Below are 27,459 nucleotides of genomic sequence, written 5' to 3' on the forward strand. Positions count from 1 at the left end.
AAAACTGCACATGAGTCCTGCTTTTGATCCCCAAAAGAATGGAAATAACTTTTTCTTATTCCTTGTCAGCATTTTCCAGCCAGTACTGCTGGGGGTGGATGGGACACAACCACAAAGCAAACCCTGGTTGGTGCCAAGAGTGGATGGACACACTGGTGTGTCGCCCATCCTCACTCCCTGTTCCTTCCTACAGCCCAGACAGATTTCCCGAAGCTACAAGTAAGAAACCATCTTTTTCCTCTTACTGGGCAAATGCAGAATCCCAGAACTGTCAGGGTTGGAATGGACCTCTGGAGATCACCCAGTCCAGGTGACACAGGAACACATCCAGATGGGTTTGGAATGTCTCCAGAGATGGAGACTGACTCCACAACCTCCATGGGCAACTGTTCTGCCACCTCAAAGTAGAGAAATTCTTCCCCATGCTGGTGTGAACCTCTTTTGTTGTAATTTATGGCTGGTACTCCTTGTCCTGTCCCTGGGCACCATGGAAGAGAGTCTGGCACCATCCTCTTACACACACCTTTGAGATATTTGTGTGCATGGATCAGATCCCCTCAGTCCTGTCTCTCTAACAGGACCAGCTCCCCCGGCCTCTCCTCCTAAGAGAGATGCTCCACATGTGTATGCCACAGGTGAGTATGTGCATGTGTGGTGGCTCCCTGACTGATGGAAGGTAATTCCTCCTACTTGTGACCTTTTCTGAGTTGTAATCCTGTCCCCAAAATGCCTGAAACACCTCTGATCTTGGTGGCATGTACAGATTGTGGTAGTGTGCTCTCCACTCCTCCATTTCTTGTTGAAAGGATCGACCACACCAGACCCAGGGTCCTCTTCCCAAGCTCTCCTGACGTGACAGTGAAACCAACACTTATCCTAAGGGCCTCTTAAGTCAACTGGTATCTAATAATTCTACACAGAACATGATACATTAATTTCTTTCCTAAGAACAGTGCTGCACTGCTCAAAACCTCACTTAGGCTGAGTATTTCACATGCTGCTCCCCTCTACTGCCCATCTGCAGGCTACTTAATCTGTCACAAGGGAGAAGAAAAAAAGCTGTTCAACACAGTATATTACAAATTCACACTTTTCTTGGCACCTTATACTTCTAGAAGAACCTATGGACTGCTGAATGAATTTCTTTCATCATTCTCCCTTCATACACATAGAGTCAAAGACCAGTCCTTTGAGATTTTCAAGAGCTTTTATGAGTTCTTTATGAAAATCACTGGAGGTTCACAGATTATTTGAATCATCTCCCCATGTATTCTTGCATGAAACATCATTAAGTCTTGATGCCTTGAACAGACTAAGCTTATTTAAATGCTGAGTCTTCATGTACACATCTGTAACTAGGCATACCAGCAATACAGTTCTTGTTGGATTATTAACTCTTGTGTTTTGTTTTGTATTTTTTTTAATGTAGAAAACAAAAAACCATTGTTTTGTGCCTGCCAAGCATGCTTAAAACCTTTGAATTTGGAGAGTTACTAGAAATGCAAAATACCTGGTGTTTTATGACAATTCTTCAATATTAATAGTTAGTGTACTTCAATAAAAACTCAGGCAAAGCAAACACAAAAATAAAGATCTAGTCCTTAACTTACCTCTCCACAGTTTCACAGAACAGTACAATAACCTCTTGCTGTACATAGTATTCTTTTGGAGACTTCACAGGTACCATGGCTGACACGTAACTACAAAAAATATAAAATAATGTACCACTGTTTCACGTGCTTTAACAATAAACCAAACATAGGAGAAATCATCTTAGAAACCTAAGATGATTTCCTGCACCAATTTGTATTTATTTCAACAGCACTCACTATGAAAAATGTACTGTGTAAGAATCTATGAGAAACACAGCCAAATTACTTACTGTAGTGGAATTGAGGCAGCGGAAGTCAGCAGTAATTTAGAAATATTATAATTATATTGCACATTTATGATACAATGATGTAATTATGATAGCACATTTAGCTATCAGAACCCTTTACTGTGTGGCACAGTGCCTTGGAAGGATCTTTACTGTCCCATCTTAAAGACAGAATAGTTTACTCTGCATTTCCTCAATTAAAAAAATCTGACTTAAAACAAACATTTTATCTATAACAATTTTACCTGAAATTAGATGAGTAAAATTCAGTTACCCAGATGACACAGTTTATGACACCTAAAATTTGGCCTCATTTCTGTGTGGAATTACTAGCAAAAGCACTAATTCAACAAGGTAAGAAACACTGGTAGAATTTCGGTGGTTTTCTGTCATTCTGCTACTTAATTGGTAATTTGTAGAATACAAGTAACACAGAAAGGGAAGAAGCTGTTTGCAAAACAATGGTGAAGAAAAATGCTGTACTCAGAGAGTGGCATTGACAGGCCAAAAACTGCACAGACACTGCCAAGAACCAGTTACTGATGTCACTGGTGTCTGCACTCAAACCTACACTTAAAAACATGTTTTTAGACAACATTTTCAATTAAACTGTTTTCAGTGTAAGAGAATAATGATGCCTTTTCTAATCAGAAAAAACCTGCTTACCTGATTGAAAGAACTCAAGAGAAAAACAACTTTGAGGAAGGGCAAGCAGTGAAGTGGGACATGACAGTCTATAGATGATTGCCAAGAAATATTAAAAGACTACCCAATTCTAAGAAACATGTTCTGCTGCTAAGGGCAGCAGTGACTGTGTCATATTAGATCCATAGATAATCCTGCCCATTATCTTGTCTGTGGCCAGCACCACAAACATCTAACACACAGCCAGGTAGCTGGCTACACTCTAAAGCACAGTGCCAGACTGGTCAATGTGACCCTTGATGCAAAATAGCATCACCCCAAAAAGTTATTTTTACTTAAGCTATAAACCTCAAAGTTATTTTTCAATCACAAGTTTTCAAATCAGTGATTTCCTGTGGTTAATTATGGTTCATGTAAAAGCACTTCCTCCATCAGAATTCAATTTGCCTTCCTAAATTCACTGGGTACATCTTGCTTGTACCACTAAGCACAAGAGAACAAAACCTCTGTCTCTAGAATATTCATTATCATTCTTTTCTTTTTAAACATCTATTTGTTGTCTTTTCTCTGACAAAGAAAACATTAAGAGATTTATGGTTTCCTTTTGTGTCTTGGAAATTCTCCCTCAAATGCCATATGCCAGTATGCAAATGGGGGACTATAGTTTAGTTGGAGAGAGTAAATGTTGATTGCTAAAAAGCTATTTAGTTTTTATTATTGCTACACTGGAAGGAGAAATCTAACAATACACAAATTACTAAAGAATTCAAATACAATGACAAAAAAATTACGTCCTCTTTCCACTCAAAGAATATAGAGTGAAAGAGTCAATTTCCAAAAGCCAACAAGCCAAAAACCAGCTGCAGTGGCTAAGACATGGCTCACAACACAATTACTTCATCTCTTTTACCTTAATTCAAACTCCGCAAAAAGGACATCAAAATGCTTGAGGGAATCTTTCATTTTTTCTGTGTAGAGGTTCAAATCCCTTAAGGCCTGGTCACGGATGATATTTCTGACTTCCTCCAGGCTTCGGGTCAGGTCCTTGGCCAAGGGCCTCATGGCCATACTCTCAATTTCACGATTCATAATAATTGAACCAGCAGCCAAACACTATGAAAGACATGAAGAGATAAAATATTAGTTTTTACAAAGTAAAAATACTTCTAATAATCAAAAATGAAGCACAAGATGTGCTATTTAATAAGATGTGCTTTTGAACAAGGACAGTACTTAGCCCCCGTTGGCTGCAAATTATTAAATAAGTGAAAGATTTAAGGCTGGTACGTCAAGAGTCAAAAGCTTTCACAGAAAAGGTTAGGGAGCAGCTCAGCCAGGGAGAGATGAGGAAAGAAAAAGGTTAAAGTACAAGAATGACTCAGGGTGACCACAGTGCTGACAGAAGAAGTAAAGTGATTCTCCCACCAGTTAGGCAATAAACATTAGTAGCATAGATCCTCTATGCACACACAGATTCCTTAGATAAAAGATATGGGAATCCGGCAACACTACAGTCCCTGGACTGGTTTGATTTGGGCTTTGATCTGGATTTTTTCTTTTATTGTAAAATAAATCTCTTGCTTATAAAAAGAACAAATTCAACTGCAATGTCTTTTTCAGCAAAACTGCTCACACTGGCTATCACACAGGAATCCAGTTAGGCCAGTATCCTGCTTCCCACAGAAATCATGATGATATACAAAAATCAGGTCACTGAGTGATTCTTCCCTTCCAGTATCTGGAAAACAACTATTTAAGACTCCTTGCCCCAGGCACTTTACATGGACTCTCTCTGACCAGCTGAAAAAGACATTAACAGTAGACTTTGACTGTAACACATTAATAAAACTTGTTTTAAAATCTTGCCACTAAACACAACTGCTGGCTTTCTTCTTTTATGGTTACATTTGGAAGACAATGAGCACCAATATAAATCACACCTACTGCATTAATAGAAATACTTCTGCTAACTGAGAAAATACAAATTTGCTCTCAAAGATCACGGGGTTTTTTTTCCCCTTTTTAAAATCTCCATTTGCAGCTGTATCACTCCCCTCTCCCAGGCATCCTGTGGATGGGAGCCACAGTATGAGGAACCTGCAATCCCAGAAGGGATCCTTTCTCAGCAGTCTGATGCATTGATTTGAGAGCACTCAGAGAAGATCATGTTCTTACTTCTTATCAGCCAAAGCAGTGTTTGTGGGAAGTATGGATAGAGTAAGTGTTACCTGCTGAGAGGGATTCTCAGCCTGATAACTCAGTGATTGTACTGACAAGGACAGAAGTGTGTACTCATAAAGCTCACACAACCTTCTTGCTCCATGAATTTACAGGAGGACAGTGCCTATAGCAGTAGGAGTTGGCATTACATCACCACTGCATATGTTCCTTTCCCTGAAACCAACAGGTCTCTCCAGCCTGAGGGTTGCACAGGGAAAGTTGGATTTGGAAACAGGTTTAGCTCATATAACACAGCAGTGAATAAAACAAGACTTAGGACAGGATTACAAAGCATTGACATACCAAATTAATTTTGTAAATTCTATCTGACTTCTCTGACTCAGAGGAGCCCACAATTAACAAGTGTCAAAGCAAGTTTCAGGAACAGAATATATGGAGGCATATCGGACTGAACAAGATGGGAAATCTTGATGGAGAACATGCACTCGAAAAAGAAAGGAGAAATTGGTAGAGGGAAAAAAAAAGGATATTAACAGGAGGCCAAGGATTGCTTCAAATACAGGAGAGGCAACACTGACAATAAGACCACAACATGCCGTCGTGTGGTGGGATGCCTGGACTAACCCCAGTCTCAACAAATCCATGGTGTCACCTTAAGGCCAGTAAAGTGACGAGTTTATCACTAAAGATGCCACAATGATTTACTTTTTTTAGCCAAAGACATCAGTACTAATAAATAAATATCTTGTATATTGTTTTGACACTTCAGGCTTCCTTCGGTTAAATAACAGAAGCTTATTCACTACAATAATTCCTTGTTCCCACAGGTTGCTCTAGAAGCAAGTCTTTGAGAGAAACCAGGTAAGAGAAGAATAGTGGACTTGAGTGTTCTGCAGAGGAACTATTGTATTTTTGGCATACACATTAAACAAGGAAGCTATGTGCAACAAATGACAGCCTGAGGTTGAATATTTAGGATGAATTATAGCATAACAGAGCCATTAAAATAAAGTGACAGCATGCACTTCTATTTGTTGGAGATGAACTTTTGTCCCGTTAAAACTCCATAATACACTTTTATTTGTTTGTAAGATCTTCGAAACACAAGATGGCTGATCAGAAAAAAAAAACAAAAACAAAAACATCACTCAGATGCTAACCCACAAAAGAAAAGTTTTTCACTATAGAATACTGACAACACAGAATTATGAAAATAACCTGGTATGTTCTTAGCCCAACCAAAACCAAAGTTAAAGAACCCCATTTCTCTGAGCAGCCCCAGAGCAAGTTCTCTTGTTTATTCTGCCCCGTAATTCCTTTTTGGACCTCTCTCAGAAAAGCCTGAAAAGGTTCTTGTGGCTTTACACAACAAAAAAGGTGTCTATTAATCCTAAAGAACAGAGGTGTAACAGACCTACCTCTGCTCCAAACCAAAGCTGTCCTGCAAGGTTGTCATGGCGAATTTCCTCTGGAAACTTCACACAAAAGTCTCTATTGGCCCGTTCATGTGGAATGCATTCATCCATGATTTGGTTTATGATGTTCAAAACATTATCCTGAAGCAAAACACAGGATACCATATATACTGTTTGCACAGAAAACATTTTTTCCTCTAAAATAGACTTTATTAGTGAGGTACCAACCAATTAAGACAGAAAACGCAGTGTTTAGCTCTCATGGTCTTCATATACACAGTGAAAACAAGAGGAGAATACTGCACAGAACCAAGAGCAGCAAACTGCACTCTTTGTAGTTTTCCTGGAACTGTTTCTCAGATTAGTTCACTTTGACTACTTTAATGGGACTTCTGATGAGGAGGCATGACAAAGAGTTCATTACCTCCAGCTATCTGTACCTATCAGTAAATAAACTAGAAGTGAATTATACTTATTCCATTTCCTCTCACCAGCCCCAACAATACACACTCCCCTTATTCCCACAAAGAGCACCTGACAGGGCACCTTGCAGTTGTTAGAAACTGAGTTATGTTGGGATCATTTAAGCTCATCCTGGTAATCTAAAGCACTTTACACACCTGAATCCCCAGTGGGCAAGGGCTGGCACACTCACCAACCACCTCATCCCCCAGACACCAGGAGGATAAGGGGCCACCACACAAATTAGAGCTTTAATAACTGCTCTGATCTACCTCTGCACCAGGACAATGATCAAAGACCTACAAGCAGTTTCTTGATATGCAGTAAATAATCTGTATTCATTTATTTGAAAAGATAATTTTCACATTCCCCTGCTGGGAACTGTACAGAATTTAATTAACATAATAAAGGTAGATTGAGAGCATGAAAAAGGCTGAGTGCTTTCATAAAGATGTTTTGTCTTCTGCTTCTTCCGCTATTTACAGAATCCACATTCTATTTAAAGTATTTCTCAAACAACTACCACCACATCTGTCTATACAAAATTGTTTAACAGAAAGAATTGCCTTAAATCTACACTTCACTGGCTTATTTTCACGTGAATTTAAAAAACAATAGAAAACAGGAATTTTGAAGAAACCTGCCCCTTTAATATGTTCCCCATCAAAAAAAGAAAAAAAACACTTTAGCTAGAAAGAATGATCCACATTTCCTGCAATTTCTCCACAGACTGCTGCACCTGCTGTTGCCATAAAATAATCTTAACATTAAGGCTGTAATTACAGTTGTCTTCATCCAAAATAAGGGAATAAATTAACGATCAGCAATATTTATTACACACTGGTATAAGGTACTTGATGTGCTAACCATTAAAACAGTTTCACAATAAAGCATTTTTTGCAAACATGTCATGACATAAGTTTCATTTCAATAAAGTTGTAAAAAACAAACAAAAACTCCATCTCATACAGTTAAAACACATGAGGAAGTGTAACCATCTTCTCTAGATATAAGACTGAAAATCAAATGCCCTGTAGCCCCTCCAGGGCATCACAACACAGACCATGGCCAGCAGGTATGAGAAGAGATAAGAAAAGAAAACTAGAATCACTGACACAAAATACCTGATTTAAGAGATGAAACCTCCCCATTGTACTGCCAGGATCAGTGGGGCAAGAGGATCCCTTAGAACCCAAAGAGATTCCCCTTGTAGGAACTGCAGGAAAAACCAACCTTAACAACTCCCTGGGGTCATTGCAAGGAGAACTGAAGTTCAAATGCTGGAAGAGAACAGAGCAGAGATGCCCAGACCCTGCTGCAGCAGCAGCACCCTGAACCCCTGGCTGCAGAACACTCACCACCTCTCCCTCCAGGACAACAGGAAGTTAGACAAACAATCACATCCAAACTGGCATGACACTTGAGGGTCAGAAAAAGAGAATAATAGCAAGTTTCCTATGCCCCTTCCATTTCTTAATTCGTGGTATTGAGTATACTTCTCTCACTAATATTTAGCTGAATCTACCTGGGAACTAAAGTATTTTGAAAGTAAGCCTCCTAAGAGAAACAACTCCTAAACTACCCAGCTCCCACCCAAAGCAACAGAGCAAAGACTGAAACTGAGGATAAAAACATTTACATTGTAGAAAGGCATGAGTCACTCATGAAGTGTTTCAAATCTGTTATTACTGATCTATTTTGAGACCAGGTGCTTTGCCTGTAGCTCTCACTTTATAACTAGTGCAATACAAGTTGGTCTTTATCATCAGGATGAAAAAGCCAGATTCCTGTTTTCAGAGAATTAATCAAAGTTTGTAAAGGCCTTTTTGCATTGGAGAGATATAGTGGTAAAAAGCAATCTTACCAGTTAAAATTTTACAAAAGTTTCACAAAATGCAGAGAAATATTAAGGCAGGAAACTGAGAAGAACACTCAAATCTGGTTATATCAGACTGTAAGTAATCCAATTACATTTTATTTTAGGACAGGATATTCCAATTTATTTTACTTGCCAACCAACTTTAATATGGGGAAATGCAATTTTTCTCTTACTTTTTTTCCCCTAAAATGCTACACAGAATAAGAGGAAAAGCCATATTAAAAAACTTTGCTCCCTAAATTTTATTTTACTTCAGTGGATTATTTTTTAAATGCAATCTTATTTGACAGCAGCTACAAGAGAGATTGAATTTCCCTTATATAACCACCTATATACATATTCAAAATTCCTGAGTCTCAAAGAAGATTTTACACAAAGAGAATAAAGAAAGAGCACTCACAGCTGGTAAGCAACTGTTCCATGGTTTTGCTCTGTTTTCCTAATCATTATACCTGTTAAAAAGCTCTAAGTTTCTGTCTAAATCATCTCATAATTATTACAAGCATCATGAAATTTTTTACCTTAATGCACTTAAATATTGCAACTAAAGGCAAGATGATGCAACGAAGATAATTCAACTTTTTACAATATACTAATGTTTAAGCATATAATTTATTTTCTTCCCACTTAAAAGACACTTAATATTCTTCCCAATTTCTTCAACATTCCTATAATCTCTAGATGCTTCTGCTCCAGAGCACCCAAGATCTACCAAGACATTGCCATGTATGCCAAACTTTGAGTCAGGTATTTTTGGTAATATGTGCAGTACTGCTAAGTTAAATTAATTAGAATTTTAATATACACGTTCCAGTGGAGATAAATCACAATAGCTCCATCTCCAGTAGCAGTTGTCTGTATCCTTCACACGGGCAGCTGATTATTCTGTCAGAGAGCTGAGTGAAAAAGCCAATTAAAAAGATGGGCATCTTTTCCTGCCTCGTCTAGCAGGGATACAGGAAGATTAGGAAAGAACAGTTGATGGAACTTGGATATAAAATGTACAAATACTGAAAGATTTCTACAAGGTAAATTGCTTTTGCTGTTTCAGGATGTACAATTTCCCAAACTCTCTGTTGTTCTACAGGGTTTATTTTATTGTCCTACAGAAGAAAAAAACCCAAACCAACAATTCTCCATCACTTCCCTCTTCCAGTTTTCTTATGACACCCAGAGCAGAGTAACTTACATTAAAAATCTGGAATATTTGCTCCCATAATAATTTCAGATCTCAGATGCTTTAAAACTGGAAGGATGCCAGCCAATTTAGACAGACTATCCAAGGCATTGTAAGCAAATTAGTCTTTTCTTTAGAAGAGCTTCAAGAAACATTCAATTTATTTAATTACAGTATTCTGCTTTGTAAGCTAATAACAAATGGGTTTGGATACATGGCAGCACTGAAATTTTGCTCCAATTTAAGCAACAGAAATCAATTAGTTGGAATTGAAGTAGTAAATCTTTCACTTGATCCATCTTTCTACATAAAAGCCTCTGGATTTTAATGCCTCTTTGGGTGGCTTTATCTGTTATCTTTTGGTTTATCTGCACACTGGGATGTGCAGAGTTTTGTTCCAGGTGCTCTGCGGAGGCTTTACAGGAGCACAGGCAGCCACTGCAGAGATTCTGCTTTGGGATTTACTCCAAACTCCTAATTTCCTGGAAAACACAGCTCAGAGTTTCACATAACAGACAGCACTTAAATTTCATTTTGAGAGGGAAGACGAGTGATAGTGAGACAACGTATGTAGGTAGACACAGTAGAGGACAAAAAGTTGGTTTATTTTTGGCCCATCAGTAATTACCCATATATTAAATAATTAGAGCATAAAGCTAACATCAATTGCTGCATTAGCTTCCTGAATAGGTACCCAAAAGTACCAAGAAATTAATCTTCCTTATACTATGAAACATAAGTTTAGAGCAACAAAAGGCAAACTAATCTACCTTTTTGTACATGTCATCAATGAAATTTATGCTGTTCTTCTACAACATTAAATGTAATAAGACCTTTCTGAGGTCTTTTGCAAGACTTCTTCAAAGGAAGGTAACTTCCTGCGCTGTTTAGTACCTCTTTAACAGCCATGTTTTGAATTATCAGTAAAATCCAGCTAAGGCAATGTAATCTATGACAGCATCACCATGAGCTGAATGGATATTTCAGCCTCCTCATTTAAGTAAGTCCATGACATTTTTTGTTACCTTTTTTAGCTTGGTAAGTTCCAGAACTCCTTCAACATCACATTATGGCAATCAGAAGTCACTGATGAACAAAAATTAATGCCAAAAATAAAGGCTGATTTTATTGTAATTAAAGCAATTAGCAAATATTTAGGGTTTTATGGGCTACTTTAACAAAAGAATCCAGTACTAAGGTGGTGTCCTCTCTGATGTAACAAACAGGTTCTCAATGTACACACAGAAGTCCTGGCTTCAGAGCCCAGACAGTTGTTTCACATAAGAGATCCAAAGCCTCTCTATGGTTTTCCCTCCAGTCCATCTTGCACAGATCCAAAGGCTGAGCTTTTCAGACTGTCCGCATCCCTCTGCTGAGGAGATGAACTCTTCCACCCAACTTGGTGTCATCCACAAACTGGGGGTGCAACTCATGAGATTCCACTTTCTAAAAGTAACAGAATTTTTCTATGTATGAACTTTGGGGAGCAGCTCCTAGTTTAACCCATCCCACTAGAGAGTAATACCAAAACTCACCATGAAAAGGCACCTTTGACATCTAGCAATTTAAATTTTGTATTGCCCCAGCCTAGCAACAACAACTCTCAATAAATAAAAGAGGAATCCCCATTCACAGAGGGCAGAATGAAGGAGATGTCATCATGAATTACTGCCATCTTCACTTTGCCTTCCCCTGCTGCAGTGAAAGCATCCTGCATCCCCAACACATTCATTGCTGAGTTGGAGTGGATCCAGCTTTCTTCCCTATGGTTCTCTGCTGCAAATGAATTCCCTAACCTGCAGTGCACAGCATTTTCATTCCACTGTCCACAGTCTTAGATAACAGGAGCTTCTCACAATGACCCATCTGATCCCTGTGAGCAAGTGGAAACACATGAAAAAACTTGTTAACGTGAGAAACTACAGTTTAAGACTACAGCACTAAACATTATTAGAATCCTGTTTTTAAGGAGAAAATATATTTAAACATGAATCACTCCCTACATAAGATCAAATATGAAATGTAGAAAGAAAATACAATTCCTGTTAGTTGATGGAGTTGTACTGATGGCCCAACTTACAGTCAAGCATTTTACTTTTTATAGCCATTTGCTAATTATTCTGTAGTGACCAGAAGCTTCCCAAAAATTAAGAAAAGCTGTTAAAAGCCAACATTTTAAAAGACACATTTAATTATTTTATTTACTGATAACGAATGTTTAACTCTGCAGGTTTGTTTTTCACCCAACTACAACATTCCACAGATCACCTGACATTACTGGGGGAAAAAAGGCAAATTTAACATCTGTGAACCAAACCCAACAGACAAAAACCCCAACTCTTCTGATACTTGTAAGTTACTTAGTGTATTTAGAACAACCATACTCAAGTTCATTTGCAGTGAAGTATGGTGAAAACATATGAAAGGGTTGACAAGTCTGCCTGCTTGCAAAATAAATGTTAAGAGCTTTCACTCAATGGCAAACCCAAGTAGGAAGCAGGTACCTGACACCAACTGTTTGAAGATGTCAGGCAGCACAGAGAAGACATCTGTTAGAGCAATGCAAATACACAAGTCATCACTACTAGGAGTAATGAAATGACAAATGTTGCCATCAGTTATAAAACAACTGAACTGGAAATGAAACTCTAAAGGAAAACCACCCAAATTTACAAGCTCTATGAGGACAGAAAAAAAGTAAAGTAGGTATGTGCATTGTCTCAGATTTAAGTTTAATCTTGACATCATCACTTTAAAATGGCTCTTCTCAGTTTTTCTTTTTTTTTTTTCTACACTGGTATTGTCCCCACCAAAATTAAACTGGAAGACATTGTATAAAAGAAAATAATTTTCTCTGAATAAGTCTTAGCTCACTCTCATGTCAAACAGCTTATTCCTGGCCTTTCCTACCTCTGCATCAAGTCTCTTAAATACAAACCTTACGAGAACTTTCTTCCAGAGTTCACCAGCTCTGTTCCAGTTTAGAAAGAGCCTCAAACACAGATACAATTCAGAAAACAATCACGATTCCCTCCTCACCACATATCAATGAGGAACACCCAATAGGTTGGACAGAGTTTGCTTTTGGCTCTTACTTCTTCACTGTATTGTTAAAAGGTATCTTTGTCTGCTACGGTTTCTAAACTTTGTGAACATGAAGGTTTCTTTCCGTCAACTTCCTCCCTTGATCTCAGTAATTACCCCGCTGTCTCCTTCACTGACCTCTCCTAACACAACTAATATAATGTCTCTAGGGTTACAAATTAGACAGGCAAGAAAGACCTGGCCCTTACTTCAGCTAAAAGTACTCCTGGTTCAATCCACACTGTTGAACCTCTGTATCAATTAACAAAATAACATCAGGAATAGATTCTTGCCAGCTTCTAACCAATCATTACATTTCAGAACCCAGCAGAGAGCTCCTTTCACTTTTGGCTAATTTGTCTCCTTTAATGAGACCTATTTCCACCTAATTCTACAAGAAAATGTTCTTCAATGGACAGATGCAATCAAACAGGAACACATCCCACCTCTGAACTGTCTCACTGTTCACAGTGACTGTGGTATGTACTCCCAGTTTGCTCCTGTCAAGGATGTTAATGATACAATTAGTATTTCACAGATAACTCACTGCCAACCCACTACAGCAGTGCCCTCTGAGTGCTTTAGCAGCTCCTCACAGGTACCCTCTCCATCAAGGGATGCTCCTTGATGCTGACTTCCTTTGCAAAAACTGCTTCTCTTCAGCATGGATCCAATTCCAATAAAGCATAGAATGAAAGAGCATGCATTTCCCCCCCTAGAGATTCTTTCTCCTCATACCACTTAAACTCATCAGATAGCAGGAGACACCTTCAGATAAGGTTTTTTTACACCTGAAACACAAAGCCACTTTCCATCACGGACTGGCGTCAGGCCATTTTGCAGAGTCAGCCTTTGGCAGCCAGGCCAGCTGGAGACTCAGCCCTTTATCTCCCCATCTCACCCACCCTGCAGTCCCTATCCCCATGTCCCACCAGCAGTCAGTGTTCTTGTGCTGGGGACATTTGGGAAGGGTTTCAGTGCACAGAGCCAGAGTGACCCACGTCATTTCACTGCTCAGGTTCACAGACTCCACAAATACATGCATCAGTACAGCTGAACAAGTGTTTGCAATGTAAAGCTGACCACAGCTTATTTAAACTAACCTTGGATAAGGATCTAAAACTTCAAAGCTCTCTCAAAGCTGTGCTTTTTGAGGGGTGCCATGCATAAGTGTGGGAATAAGAACAAGAATAGTGTCAATTTTTAAACTGACGCTGCCAACAGACCATGGGATAATGCCTAAGGAACTGTGTGTGATAACACAGAAATACACATTGGAACAGGGTTATTTTTATAAAAAATCAAAGTTCATTTCTCTTGTTTGCCCATGCTCAACTACATAGCCAAGCAATAAAGTTAAGATATTTACTGAAACTAAAATGTTTATAACATTTCTACCAAGTGCCCAAGGGCTTGCTTGAATCAAAGACTGGGCAGAGCTGCTAAAACTATCACAGACCTCTGACCAAAACCACTCAAATAGACAGAAATATTTCCTTCTGAAACCACTCTATGCCTTTCCATTAATACAGTTATAAAGCTCACTCATAACCCACAGCACTGGTACATTTAAAAGTCTTTACCTGCTAGGAAAGAAAACACATTTAGCATTAAAAATCAATGAAAAATCTGATTTCACTGAGTACAGAATTAATTGAGTTATGCTGAAGTTGTGCACCAGCAGACAAAAGACAAAGAAAGGCCAATTGTGAAATTACACCACAAATACAGAGTTATATCCAACAACACTTCAGCTGAAAACCAAGGAGCCCGAACCTTTGGAGACTTTCATTCAAATAATTTCTACAGTCTGTCTATTTTAAATGAGTGATTTAAAGTTCTCCTAAAAACTTACATCAAGATAATGCTGCTTTCCTGGTTAAGGAATCCCCTCATAATATTCTTTTCTCAATTATAAATTATGATATTTGCATTTCAGAATAAGCCAGACAACCACAAATGTTTTAATTAGATCTACTGAGAAAACTCATCACATCCCAGCTACAGGGTTAAAATATTTTACAGTCAAATTTGCAAAATCCCTATGGAGGAATATTGTACAAATAATAAACATGGCTGGCACTGAGGCCAGAGGTTTGTACAAACGTATGAAAATGAAAAATAATTTCTCATACCTGTTATCAGGTAAGTCAAAGGTAAGCATGACTCTGAAAGCCTGCTAGATTCCATCTCTGATTATTTGTGTCTGCATCAGACCCAAACAGAAAAAAGTGAACAAAAAACACACCAAAAAAGACTTTTTCACAGTATCAGAACAATTCCAAAACAAAAATTACCAGAGCTTACATCACAAAGGGAGTTTAGCTCAGAGCCTCAGTTGCACAAATCAATTGAACAAGCTTTGCAGCCTCCAGAGGACCATCACTTACCACCTCTACATGAACTATTACTGTGTTTGGTTATGAGCCCTGTGTATGTGGAATAGCAACAACCTCAGCAGCAGTTACAGACACTGCAGGGCAAGTGAGAAACCAAAGAATACAAATATCTGCTGCTTGGCATTTGTGTAAATCATCTTCAGGCACAGAAACCTTGAGACCTCTAGAGAAGTGAAAATGTATTCTCAGGGCAAACCTAAGAATTTCTATTATGTACAACATAAGTTAGCATCAAGAGCACTACATTTTCTGGATTAAATTCTGAGCTTCCCTCAGAACTATGGAACAAGGAGCAGTATAAACATGTAAGAAGTATCTAGCTTTATCTCTTCACCAGGTGAAGAACCGTGTACTTGGGGTAATGCTGCTGCTGCTCACCTCAACACCACTTTGAGAAGTGTTGAAAAAATAGCACTACTCTAAAAAAATGGAAATACAGCAGGAGATGGGTGGTATAAGCAAAAAAGGTAAGCTTCCTTAACCAAGAGAACATTTTCTGCATAATTAATTTTATACAAGTATAGATTTCCCAAAGCCTTTAAAATGGGACGTTTTTATGAGTGCAAGCAGTGCATAAACATGCAGGAACAAAGCCCATTGTCTGAGCCTGCTCTCCAACAGCAAATCCATCCTTATCACAAGCTGTTTTCATATCAGTCATTTCAAACTTCTTCAAAGCAACACTAGCTTGCTAATACATGTAATACTTTCAAAAATCAATCATTTTTTAAATTGTCTTAAAGTCTGCATTATTTTTCACCAAGAACACTGTGCAGCAATGAATTAACACAAATTCTTTCAAAAGCATAAGCTGGAGGCAGAAGACAACCAGTGATTCTTTACCCCAAAAGGAACTTGGGGTAATGAGTGAACTATTTAAGTTTCTCATTCTCTCTGGCTAATTATAAAGTTGCAATGACTGAACAAGCCACTCTAATGGCCAACAATTTATTTTCTTCCCATCACCTTAAATTCCAGCCATTCGATTAGTAGTTTATTGTTAAATTATACACTAATAGTAATGAAAGGGCAGTCTGAAGTTAATCTATTCTCTCAAACTCCAAAACATTTTGCAATCCCTCCTTCCAACGTGTAGAAGTCCTTGTTGTGTCCAATATTTAACATATATAGATATATATTTAATATATTTAAGACCTAAAGGCTTTCATCTCAAGGTGCAGCAGGAGGATCCAGCAGGAGGAGCTCAAAGCCTTTGCCCAGCCCCAGAGATTTGGCATCATTGGCATGAGTAGAACCTGTGGGATGAGTTCTGTGACTGGAGTGCCCTGCTGGAGGGGTCCAGGCTCTCCAGGACATGGCTGGCACTGTGTGTAATGCAGGGCTGGAGTGCACAGAGCCTGGAGCTGGCAGTGGCACAGTGAGAACCACCGGGGAAGGACTAAGGGACAAACAAATCAATTTGGGATGTTATCCCAGGAGGAGGAAAGTGAGGGGAGACCTCAGTGCAGTTACAAATTCCTCATGAGGGGAAGAGGAGGCACAGACACTGATCTCTGTGGTGACAGTGACAGGAATGAGGGAACAGCCTGAAGTTGAGTCAGGGGAGCTTTAAGTTGGATATTAGGGAAAGGTTCTGCCCCCAGGGGGTGGCTGGGCACTGACCAGGCTCCCCAGGGCCTTGGTCACAGCATCAGCCTGGCAGAGCTCAAAGGGTGTTTGGACAATGCTCTCAGGCACATGGTGTGACTCCTGGGGATGGTGCTGTGTGTGGCCAGGAACTGATGATCCTTCCAACTCAGGATGTTCCATTCAAGGATTTTGTTTAATGAAAACTTATAACAACCTGACACATGAGAAAACCAGACTGCAGATTATTCCACAAAATATTCTTCATAATAATCCATTAGTATGAAATGAATTACTTCTTATTAAAAAACAGGCTTTAACTTTCAAGTATGGTAAGGTCACAATGAAAATTAAATTCCACTGCTAAGAACTGACTTGAAAAAAATACTAACTTGCCTTCTTGTCTTTCTTATCATACTTTCCCAGTATTAAAGGAAAAAATAAATAAAGGAAAGGGATTTTTCTATATGATTAAGTGAAAAGGCTTCTAGCACAGGAAAGAGACTTAATCCCTGAGTACAAAAACATGACAAAATAAATAATTTGCACGTATTGTTAATCTTGCTAACGTGGAGCTACCATATCCATATGGAGAAAAGAAGGAAAACTGCAGCATATTTAAGTCATGAGACTACATAAACAATTCAGACTACATAAAAAATTCAGTGGCTGATACTGAAATCTATCCTTCTCTGCAACAGTAAAAAAAAGAAAAAATTAAAATTTAGCCAATCATACTATAGCAGAGCTGACAGCAATCCTCTGATGGCACTGCTGAAGAGTGTGGCAGAACTGTAAAGCCCTTGACAGTCAGACACATCACATTACATTAATTCCTACATAACTGGGTCTGGTACAGTATCTTACTTCACAAAGGCTCAGAAAAGTCAGCCTTTAAATGACCTGGCTCCATTGTCCTCATTTAGCCTTCAAATGCTCTGGGAATGACACCCCTGTGTCTCGGGCCCCCTGCCAATACTCATTCAAGGTACCAACGTGCCAATTGTTAGCAATATAAAAACTATGACTAAGGGCAAATAATCATAATTAAGAAATGAAAAATCATTTTATCTTTTGAAGCTGAGTGTTGGAAGACTCCAATACCTCTGAAATTAAGAGTCTTCTGTAGCTGGGTTCTCTTTCACAAAGAAGAAAATGTATTTTTAAATTTGAGTAAAACTTGTGACCAAAAGAAGAAACTGTTCTAATTGAAGTGCAGATAAAATATTCATTTTGCTCTCCTGTTAGCACCTCATGTTTTATATGGATGACTACCTCATCCACCAAAGGCAGTGGTTTTCCATGGGAGTTTGCATGCAATGATTGTGGTCACCATGAGCAGATGGTACAGCACAACCTTGCATCACAGCTCTTCAGCAGCAACCTATGGCCACCCCAGCATGCACCATTTAACATAATACAATCATATTCCTTTTTCACTGATAAAAAATTAATAGTGTTTTGTACACAAAGATAAGTTCTCTTTTCATTATTTAGCAACTTGTCAATCCAGATTGAGTTTCACCCTTGTGCATTATTGATTACCACCTGTGTTGTCATTTCATGCTACATCAACTTTTGTTTATTTTTAAATATATATAATAAGAAAACTCAAATGTCACACACTGAAGAACCTTTCCATTTCCCACTACAGAGAAATCAATGCATGCTCTATGATAATTCACTCAGCTCAGTCATGTTTCTCTTCCACTCTGGAGATGTTACTAAGCAATTTGCAAACCCTGCAACAGCTTCACAGGTCTGTGTGATGGTGTTATGTTGAAAGTTTTGTTTGTTTGGAGTTAGATTTTTGCTGGTTTGTTGTTTTCATTTGTTTGGTTTTGTTTTGGATGTTTGTGGTTTTTTGTTTTGTTTGAGTTTGTGTTACTGTCGTTGGGGTCTTGTGGGGTTTTCTTAATTAAACCAAAAACCAATACAGACATCTGCCCAGATACATGGTGGAAGCTGCTGTGAAAGACAGCTGGACTGCTATCCCCTATCAGGCTGAAATTGGTAACCACCCCCTAAAGTGACCCATTATCAAACACAATCACTGCTTTGCTCAGACAGAACACAGTGCCAGAGCTTCCCCACTTCTGTCTAGACTTGTTTTATCCATCTCCCTCTTCAGAAAGCAAATAGCATTCCTAAGTTTTTAAGATACACCAAAAACATATTTCAAAGATAAAGAGCATATGTTTTCTTTTTGTGTTAAAGTTTTGATTCAACAAGGCCAAGTGCAAGGTCCCTCCCCACGTTGGGGAAATCTAATGAGAGGTGTCCCCAGTGATAGCAGGGAGTTGGAGCTGGGTGATATTAAAGGTTTCTTCCAACCCAAACTATCCAATGAGTGTGATTTTAGCATGTGACAAAGCAGATTCCCCAAGCATGCTCCCAGCAGCACTGTTTCTTTACTCTTTGTTTGCCATATTCAATTTATATCATCTTTATATCAATTTATATCATCTTTCTGCACCCCACAGTAAGCTCCTTCAGCCTGGAACACATATTCTGTTATGGTGAGGACAAAGCTTTGTTTCCACTGACACTTGTACATCAACTTCTTTCATAGTGATGCTTTCAGTTGTTAAATTGAGCTTGAAGAAATATGGAGATAAGTGTGGTTGAAACACAGCAGTTTTGATAAAATTCACCACATATTTTGTATTGCTACAGAAACTGAGACAGACAAGTGATAAAACACAACACTGAAATATGATTAGCTTTCTCTGAGGGCTCCAACTCCTCAGCAACATTTACTTAGGCTACAGAGGATAACAAAGTTCAGGTTCACAGGTGCCTCCTTCTCAGCACTGTATAAAGGAGTGACCTATACAGGAGGCAGTCCACTAAAGACTGCCTTCTAAAGCCTCATGTTACAGCAACTGGAACTGCTAAAGCTCAGCTGGAAACACTGGGCTGCCAATTGCAGTAATTCAGGAGGTGCTTCCCAAGAAGGCAAACAGCAGGAAAGGAGTGAAGAACCAGTGTAATGTACTGCCAGACAGTGCAGCACCCATCACTCCTAGCAGGGAGCCAGAAACAGTCATGTCTCACAAATATTATAAATTCCCCATTTTACTGTGCTGTGGAACAGTGCAAAAGGACAGCACAGCCAGGAGAGTCTATGGTTTGCTCAGGTCAGTGCCCTGATGGGGCAAATTCCTTCCTTGTGCACTTCAGCAGATCAAGAGACACTGCTGAGACACAATCTGCAGGAATAATGCTGATAAAACCATGCTGGAGCTGACTCATGTGCTATTCTGAGAGCTCACTACTGTACACAGAGAAATAATTCTCAGTGTACTGAAACAGCAAGCAAGGACTATGATCCTAAAAACATTCTCACCTGTTATGCACAAGTTTGTTACTGGTGAAATCCTAACAAATTCCTGCTTTAGAAAAAAAGGGTTTTTTTACTCTTTACTCTAAAACAAAAGGAATGAACTTTTGTAATATTTAACAATAAACCCAACTCCATAGCCAATAAATTGTTTTAAACCAGTTTACCAAGTCAACTAACAAAATATTAATCAATGTGAAAACAGCAACAATCAAAGCAAATTAATTTAGAGAATGATAGTGAATGCATCAGTGAACAATTCAAAAGTGTACATGAGTTACCATCACTTCTTGTAAAATTCAATACTGTGTGATGTTGTGAAAAGCATAGGAAAGGACACCTTGTTATACCACTGATATAAAAATACTGCAATGATCTGTGTTGCAGGGAAAAACCCTCAGATGAACAAGCACTGCATATTGCTGAAGACTCACTAATGCAGAGACTTTTTTTTTAAGGAAAAAGTTTTCCCTCTAGAACCATCAATCAATCAAGCTCAATAATCCAAAATTTTACATTCTACCTACCTTTTGGTTCATTTAAGAAAAACTCACACAGCTTTTCATCATGCATCTCAGCACACTTTAGGTATTGTTAATCTTAACAGAAACCAGTAAAGAAGTGTTTTATTCTGTTGAATAGGTATTAATTACACAACAAATTCAAGATACTGTATTGATAGATATGTTATGATTTCACAAAGTTTTACCACTGACATGCAAAAAGCAAAGCAAAATGAGGGATGGCATTTTTATAATAGGCTATCATAACGCGAAAACAGTGTTACATCACATTATTGTGAAAATGAAAAGCTTTGAAAACCATTCTCTTACTCATCTTACCACTCTTACTCATGGATTATGCTACTCAGCATCCTGCTGTACAGTCAGCCCACAGCATTTGAAAACCAAGCTGCGAGATGTTCAGAAATTTTGAGAAGTTAATTTACTGTAAAAAGTGTGATTCTTATCAGCAGACAGTATTATGACAAAGCAGAAGACAACACTCAGAGTTGCAGTTCTTTACTAAGAAAGCATCAACAGACTTGAAGACTGCAGTTCTCTGCACATCCACAATGCACCAGTATCTTCAACCTGCCCTGACTAATTCTGCCAGTTTTGTTAACATAGAAAACTTGAAGTATGTCCACTATAAAGTGTTACATCCTTTAGGCAGAGACATTCTGGTTTGTCTGAGTCCGTTCACACACTACAGCAAACTTGGAGATCTTTAACAAAACTATCAGAAGTTCAGAGTAGATACAAAGATTTAAATCTTAGCTCTTCAGATATGGTTAAGAGCCAACAGCACACCCAACTTCTCTCCAAGAAGATTCACAGTTTCTAAGACTTGTTAGCATTAAAAAAAAAATCACACTAATTTAAAGGCATTTCCTCTCTCTAATTGATAAAAATAAAATTCCAAACCATCATATGTTAATCAGGCAGACACTAGCAGTGAATGATTTGAAAATAAGCAACCCAGGAACAACGAATTAATTTAAAAAACAGACGCCAAGATAGGACATGGAATTTTAGAAATCCTTGTCCCTAAAAAACACTAAAATCTGATAGAAATGCTATGCCTCTAAATTTCATGGAGATAAAAATTGGGAGTAATCTGGAGATCTTAAAACTACAGTTTCCATGGAAAAGCTAGCACAAAATAGGAAAAAAAAATCATGCAAAGACTGGGAGTCTGGTAAACTATGTTCTGTGGTCACAAAACACTTTTCAAAAGCATTGCTTGAAGAGTCAGAAAGTACACATTTCTAAAGAAAACGTCTCAGAATTGCATGACAGTTTTTGCAGACACCAGAGGCATTGCACAATGCAGCTGTTACCCTCCTTTTACATGAAAAACCTTCCACCACAATTCTGAGCCCAGGGCTGGCTGTTGGTTCTCCATCATTCTCAAACCCCATCACACCTTAGGCTAAAACCAATTTTTCCTCCTATGTGTGATTTTTGGTCAGCAAATATCTACATTTTGAGTCCTTACTAAAACACTGTTCCTTCTCTTGTTTGGAAATTACAGGACAAATTCTTAAAAGAAACGAAAAAACACTGCATTTACACAAAGTACTACAAAATAATGTAAGACCTAATTAAGCAAAGCCATTTTTGACATGACATTTGACAATGATCTGACCTATTCTACAGAACTTTTAAAACTACAAATTCCAAAAATAGCTACATAAAAAACCCCTCCATCTTTTCTTTCAGTTCTAGCAACAGATTGTTTTAGTAACAGCAATCTGTTTGGCAAATGAAATTACCAGACATCAGAAGATATTAAGAGTCACAAGGTAGTGAATCACTACAGAACAAGCCAAGCAAACTGACCAAGGAGCAGTCAGAGTCTGCATTTCCTGCACTCCTACAGGTGAAACATACAGATAAGTTATTTTTTTTAATAGAACAGCTCTTCAGGCCTGCCTATACTACAGGAAACACATCAGAAAGCCTGTGTGCCTGCAGGGAAACGGAATAAATTGTCACTGCCAAGGATAAAGCAACCAAGCAGATTTGTCTTGCACAATGATAGTGCTAACCCACCCTTAATAACAGAAAACCTTTCCTGCCAGTCTGGAAAGAATTTGAGTAGAAAGTTTGTGGAACATTCACTACTGGAGGTTTTGTAGAAGTCAGATAAATATTTGTGAAGTGTGCTTTGGGTACAGCTGATCTGTCATACAGAAGACTGAAGTCTTCCCCTGAAGGCAACTTTCACATCTATTTTTTTCATTCCAAGTCACAGCATTTTTAATTGTTAGTAAACTTACAGCTCCCAGTTTGGTAAACCCTTAAAGGTACATTTTTCTGTAGGAACAATACAGTGAAATTGTGAAGATATTCAAAGTCAGCAGAAGTATTAAAATTGTTTCTGACAGAACAACATATTCACTGGCTACTCTTTCTCTGTAAGCACACTTCAAAAAGCTGCACTTTTAAAATTTAGTTTTCTTGCAAGCAAACATAAAGCACCTGACTGCTTTTCTTTTCAACAGACTCAGCTAACCTAATGTGAACACTTCCTACAATGATCAGAGCACTTTTCTGGAAACTCATTGTAACATGATTAGTGATGAAATTTTTCCACATAATGAAGTTTAGTACATTTTATTAGGAGTAACAGGAAGAAATTGTAGCAAGGGTGAATCAAAATACATTCTTTACACTTAAGTGAATCATATTTTACTTGCTGGAGATGTACATGTTTATTTATTACTATGGTCCTTCCACTTAAAATTGTCCTGAGGTGACAGCAAACATTTACTTTTCATAGAGAAATCCTCATACCACCTGAGCATCATGTATTTTAGACTTGAAGCTACTCCAGTTCAAATTGTATTTCTTGGGTATGACTGGGAGAGGAAATATCAAAGCGTTCATGTAAATATGAAGGGTACAAAAATGTAGATCCTTTCTACCTCTAAAAATTTGAATTACCTGAACATCACATAACCCTCTGAATGTAATTCATTTACTAATGAAAAACTCAGAGATTCATGAGGCATGAAAGATGAGCAGCTACAAATGACATGCCTATTTTTTGCTACTTGAAATTTTGAAACATTTCTCATGCCCTGTAAGCTCTGTATGCTTATTTTATAGAAAGGAAACAAAGTTTATAATGTGTATTCTTATTCAGGGAAAGCCTCAACACTCTTAAATGAGATGTAGGAAATTTAATTCATGGATAGCATTTTCAAGAATATACCCTTTAAAGTAATGAAAGGCATGTATCTAACAAAGGTTCATTTTAAAAAGCTCTGACAATAAAAACTAACTAATACAAAAAAAAAAAAGGAATACATTAAATGTACATAAAAATCCCAGTGAAATCAGGAAGTTGTCACTTTGATTACCTGACAGGAGCGAAACTGGTTGACCAGCAGTGTACATCTCTGTGGGTCCTTTCTTCCATCCAAACTGTCCAGTTCAGCTGCCACTTGATTTAGTTCCTCATCAGCATAGTAGAACTGAGCAAGGAGCTGAGGGTCTGTTCTCTGCATTGGAGACATGGACAATATTACATTACTATTGCAAAAAAACCCAAATCAATCCCAAAAACTAAAACAACTTCAGCTCGTTGTATTTACTGTGATTTTTTTGAACATATAAGCCAGATAAGCAGTATAGCAGTATGGAAAAGAATGATATTGAGATTATTTACACACACTCAAAATTTTTTTCTACTTTGAAGAAAAAAAAAACTCCCAAAAAACATCTCACATAATAAATCTGAGACATTACTCAGCTACCATTATCTCCAAAACCACCCTGTCATTCTCACTTCTTGTGGTACAATTATCTGGAGGAGCCAACAAGTGAATCAGAAGGTTTGTTTATTGAACAGAAGCAGACTTCAGCTCTAGGCAGAACAAGACAAAGTTGCTTTCCAAGTTAAAACAAACAAACTATACCCCCCAAACCTATCAAGCAATGGAATCATCTATCAGGCACCATGGTAACCTTTGCAGCATGGTCTGCTCAGAATCCTCCCTTTGAGCATCACAAGAATGAAGCCACAAAAGAAAAAGGTACTGAATCTGCCAGGGCCAAACAGATGCAAACACTTTATAACACTACTATCACTAAACAAGGCATTACAGAGAGAAAATGATGTCACAAACCTTTCAGGTGGCAAAGAACAGAATCATCACAATGGATTTCTGGCCACATTAAAACAAAGCAGCAACTATAATAAAAAGACCAAACAAATAAAGGAATGCCTCCTCAAAAACACTGAGAAATATTAATAGTAAAGGTTTACACCATAAAAGGATTTTTTTGAACATTAACAGCTAGGAGTTCTGGTTCCAACATCTTAATTGTAAGCTGTCAAAAATCTACACTCTTGAATAATGTCTTCACTATAGCCCTGATATAAACGTGCCCAGGGAGAAGAATAAAGCTTGTGATATATGGTCAGGGAAACAAACAAAATTCAAAATGAATGATAATAAGGAGAGCATGTAATTACTCTACTACTAAATTTTACGTTGTTTAGTTATAAATTTCTGTATTTATAGTCAAGCTTAGTAAAGCATTTCTTTAAGCATTCTCTACCTGATGATTTTATTATTTCTGATTTTTATGTTTTCCTTCAGCATTTATCCACAACCTCTAGACAATAAACAAAGATGCAGGAGTCTGTGTATATGGAATTGTGACAAAGCATGACTGCTGATTTTTAAGCATCTAAATTGCACTGCAGAAGCAAAATAAGGCAATTTATTAAGACTGGTCTCAGGCAAGACAAGTATGCCTGAGACACTTAGCTCCCACATGGCTGATTTTTTCAAACGGAGGAACAGAAGTTTTAATTGAGTTCTCTCAACTGTGTTATGTTTGGTGTGGATTAGTAGTGTGATCTTTGATTAATTGTGTCAATCATATGTGGTCCCTGGCAAGATGAAACTGCATGAAACTCTAAACCTCTTCACAGGGGGCCACTTAAAGCAAATAAAACAGAAGTTTACTAATTCAATTTACTGCACTAGGTAACAGAAAATTAGGGATGGTGTCATATTCAATGCCAATTTTTATTTTGAGTTTATGCAAAATATGGTTCAAATAATTGAATCCAAACTCCTTACTATTCTTTGGCAGAATGAGAATTAGCAATTCCCATCCTTGGTACTAAAATTAATAGAAAGACTTAATTTGAAAACATCTCATGGAGATCCTACCACTTACCCTGGTAGTTTGTTTCAGGAAATAATCCCATTTAACAACAAATTAATGCATCCAAGTTCTTCTTTTGATTTGCTGGACTTCACCAACACTGCTCATTTTGCCTTATTCAGCATTAATTCTATTTGCCTATTTCTGTTTTCACTGACTGCAGCAACCCCTTTAACCATGTCACCACTGTGGGATGCACTCATGGGTTTGGGATTTCTGGGGAGAATTTTTGTTTGGTTGCACAGGAAGGTTTTTTGGACATGGTGATATTGCTGTTATCATCCCAACAGCCTCTTCAGTACCAGCTCTCCAGGCAGGAATCTCATTCTGCAAGCACACCTTGCATTCCTTCTGCCTAATATCTCTTTATATTCCACATATTCAGCCCAATAAATGGCCCAGGTTATCCTGACAATCTTTACAGCCAGCACAATGTACCACACCACTGGAGAACACTCTTCACAGATCTGAAACCATCATTTCATAGATGGGTCAAAAACTGCTTTCCCCATTTGTATGCTGTACAAAAACTATCATTCCAGCCAGTACCAAAACAGGGATCAGCACACCGCAAACTAAACAAAAAAAAACTCCAACCAAACAAAATAACACACATTTAGCCATGCTATACAATAATACACCGTTCTTTTCTTTTATGAAAGATCACTCACTGAATATTTATTTTAATGATTTTTACTTTTTAATAAGTTCCACTCAACCAGTCAGATACCAAAATCAGAAGATGCCTGCCTGTCACCCAGTAAGTCAGTATAAAACTGTCCATACAAAAAAGCTGCATGAACTATTGAGCTGGTTACATTCTGGCTTTACCCATCAAGTCTGACCAATGTACAGTGACCAGGATTAGGTTAATTCAGTTTATTGCATAATGAATTCTGATCTGATTTTTCAAAAAGGATTTAAATGGACTATAAGAGAATGTTAAAAACATCTTAATTTAAGAGACCTGTTAGCTAGTTACGGGTTATTAGATAAATAACAGGTCTGTAGAATTATTTATTGCATGTTATCAAAGGAAAAGATGCTATTCTCACATCTTGTAAACAAGTTGGTAGACCAAAACCAGGAACTCTCCCTAAAAAATAGTGACAACTAACAGAGAGGAAAAATTCTAGCACAGACTTCCCAACCCGGGACAGAGACCAAAAAATAAACTACCAACAAGAAGCCAGGGTGCCAACAGAACAATCCCAAACCACACAGTAATTCTGCAATCTAAGAATAATTTTGAAAATCACATTTACAGACACAAGGGTGGTTCTTAGGGACATGTCCCCTTTTTGAAAGAAAATTGCAAGTACTTTTTGCATGACTTTTAACAGCAGCTTTCAAGTATCAACACCACCTCTTTTTGAGTAACATAAAATGTGTCATCTTAGACCTGACAGCAGCCCATAATTTGAACATTAAAGGGAAAGTTTTCCCCAGGTTTACGTGATCCTTTGTAGAGAAGTACAGATTTTGTTCAGGCTTTTTCTTCTGCTGAGATTGCAACAGGAATGCAGCAGCCACCAAAAGAAGACATGTTGATCCCAAATAAGCCAAAGAACAGACAGAAGCAAGGGAACCATGCAAATAAGCAAGATCCCAGCTAGTGATAGCACTATCTTCTGAAGCCTGCCAGCTGTCCTCTGGAAAATAATATCAATCATTTTTGAACTGCTGATCTAAAGTCTTCAGAACAACAGCTAAAA

At 38.0% G+C, this 27,459-nt stretch overlaps 1 protein-coding gene across 1 annotated transcript in view; it reads right to left on the reverse strand.

Moving 5' to 3' along the window:
* The window catches only part of ZFYVE28 (zinc finger FYVE-type containing 28), a 79,455-nt gene extending 55,396 nt beyond the window's left edge, over nucleotides 1-24,059 (reverse strand). Inside the window, exons 1-4 of the mRNA XM_014308530.2 lie at nucleotides 23,923-24,059; nucleotides 6,124-6,261; nucleotides 3,435-3,637; nucleotides 1,611-1,700 (exon numbers count right to left, since the gene is read on the reverse strand). Of these exons, the coding sequence (XP_014164005.1) occupies nucleotides 1,611-1,700; nucleotides 3,435-3,637; nucleotides 6,124-6,231 (401 nt within the window). The 5' untranslated portion in view covers nucleotides 6,232-6,261; nucleotides 23,923-24,059. The remainder of the gene's footprint in view (nucleotides 1-1,610; nucleotides 1,701-3,434; nucleotides 3,638-6,123; nucleotides 6,262-23,922) is intronic.
* Nucleotides 24,060-27,459: the final 3,400 nt, after the last annotated feature.

This window comes from Geospiza fortis, unplaced genomic scaffold (assembly GCF_000277835.1).
Source record: "Geospiza fortis unplaced genomic scaffold, GeoFor_1.0 scaffold147, whole genome shotgun sequence".
NCBI classification, from domain to species: Eukaryota; Metazoa; Chordata; class Aves; order Passeriformes; family Thraupidae; genus Geospiza; species Geospiza fortis.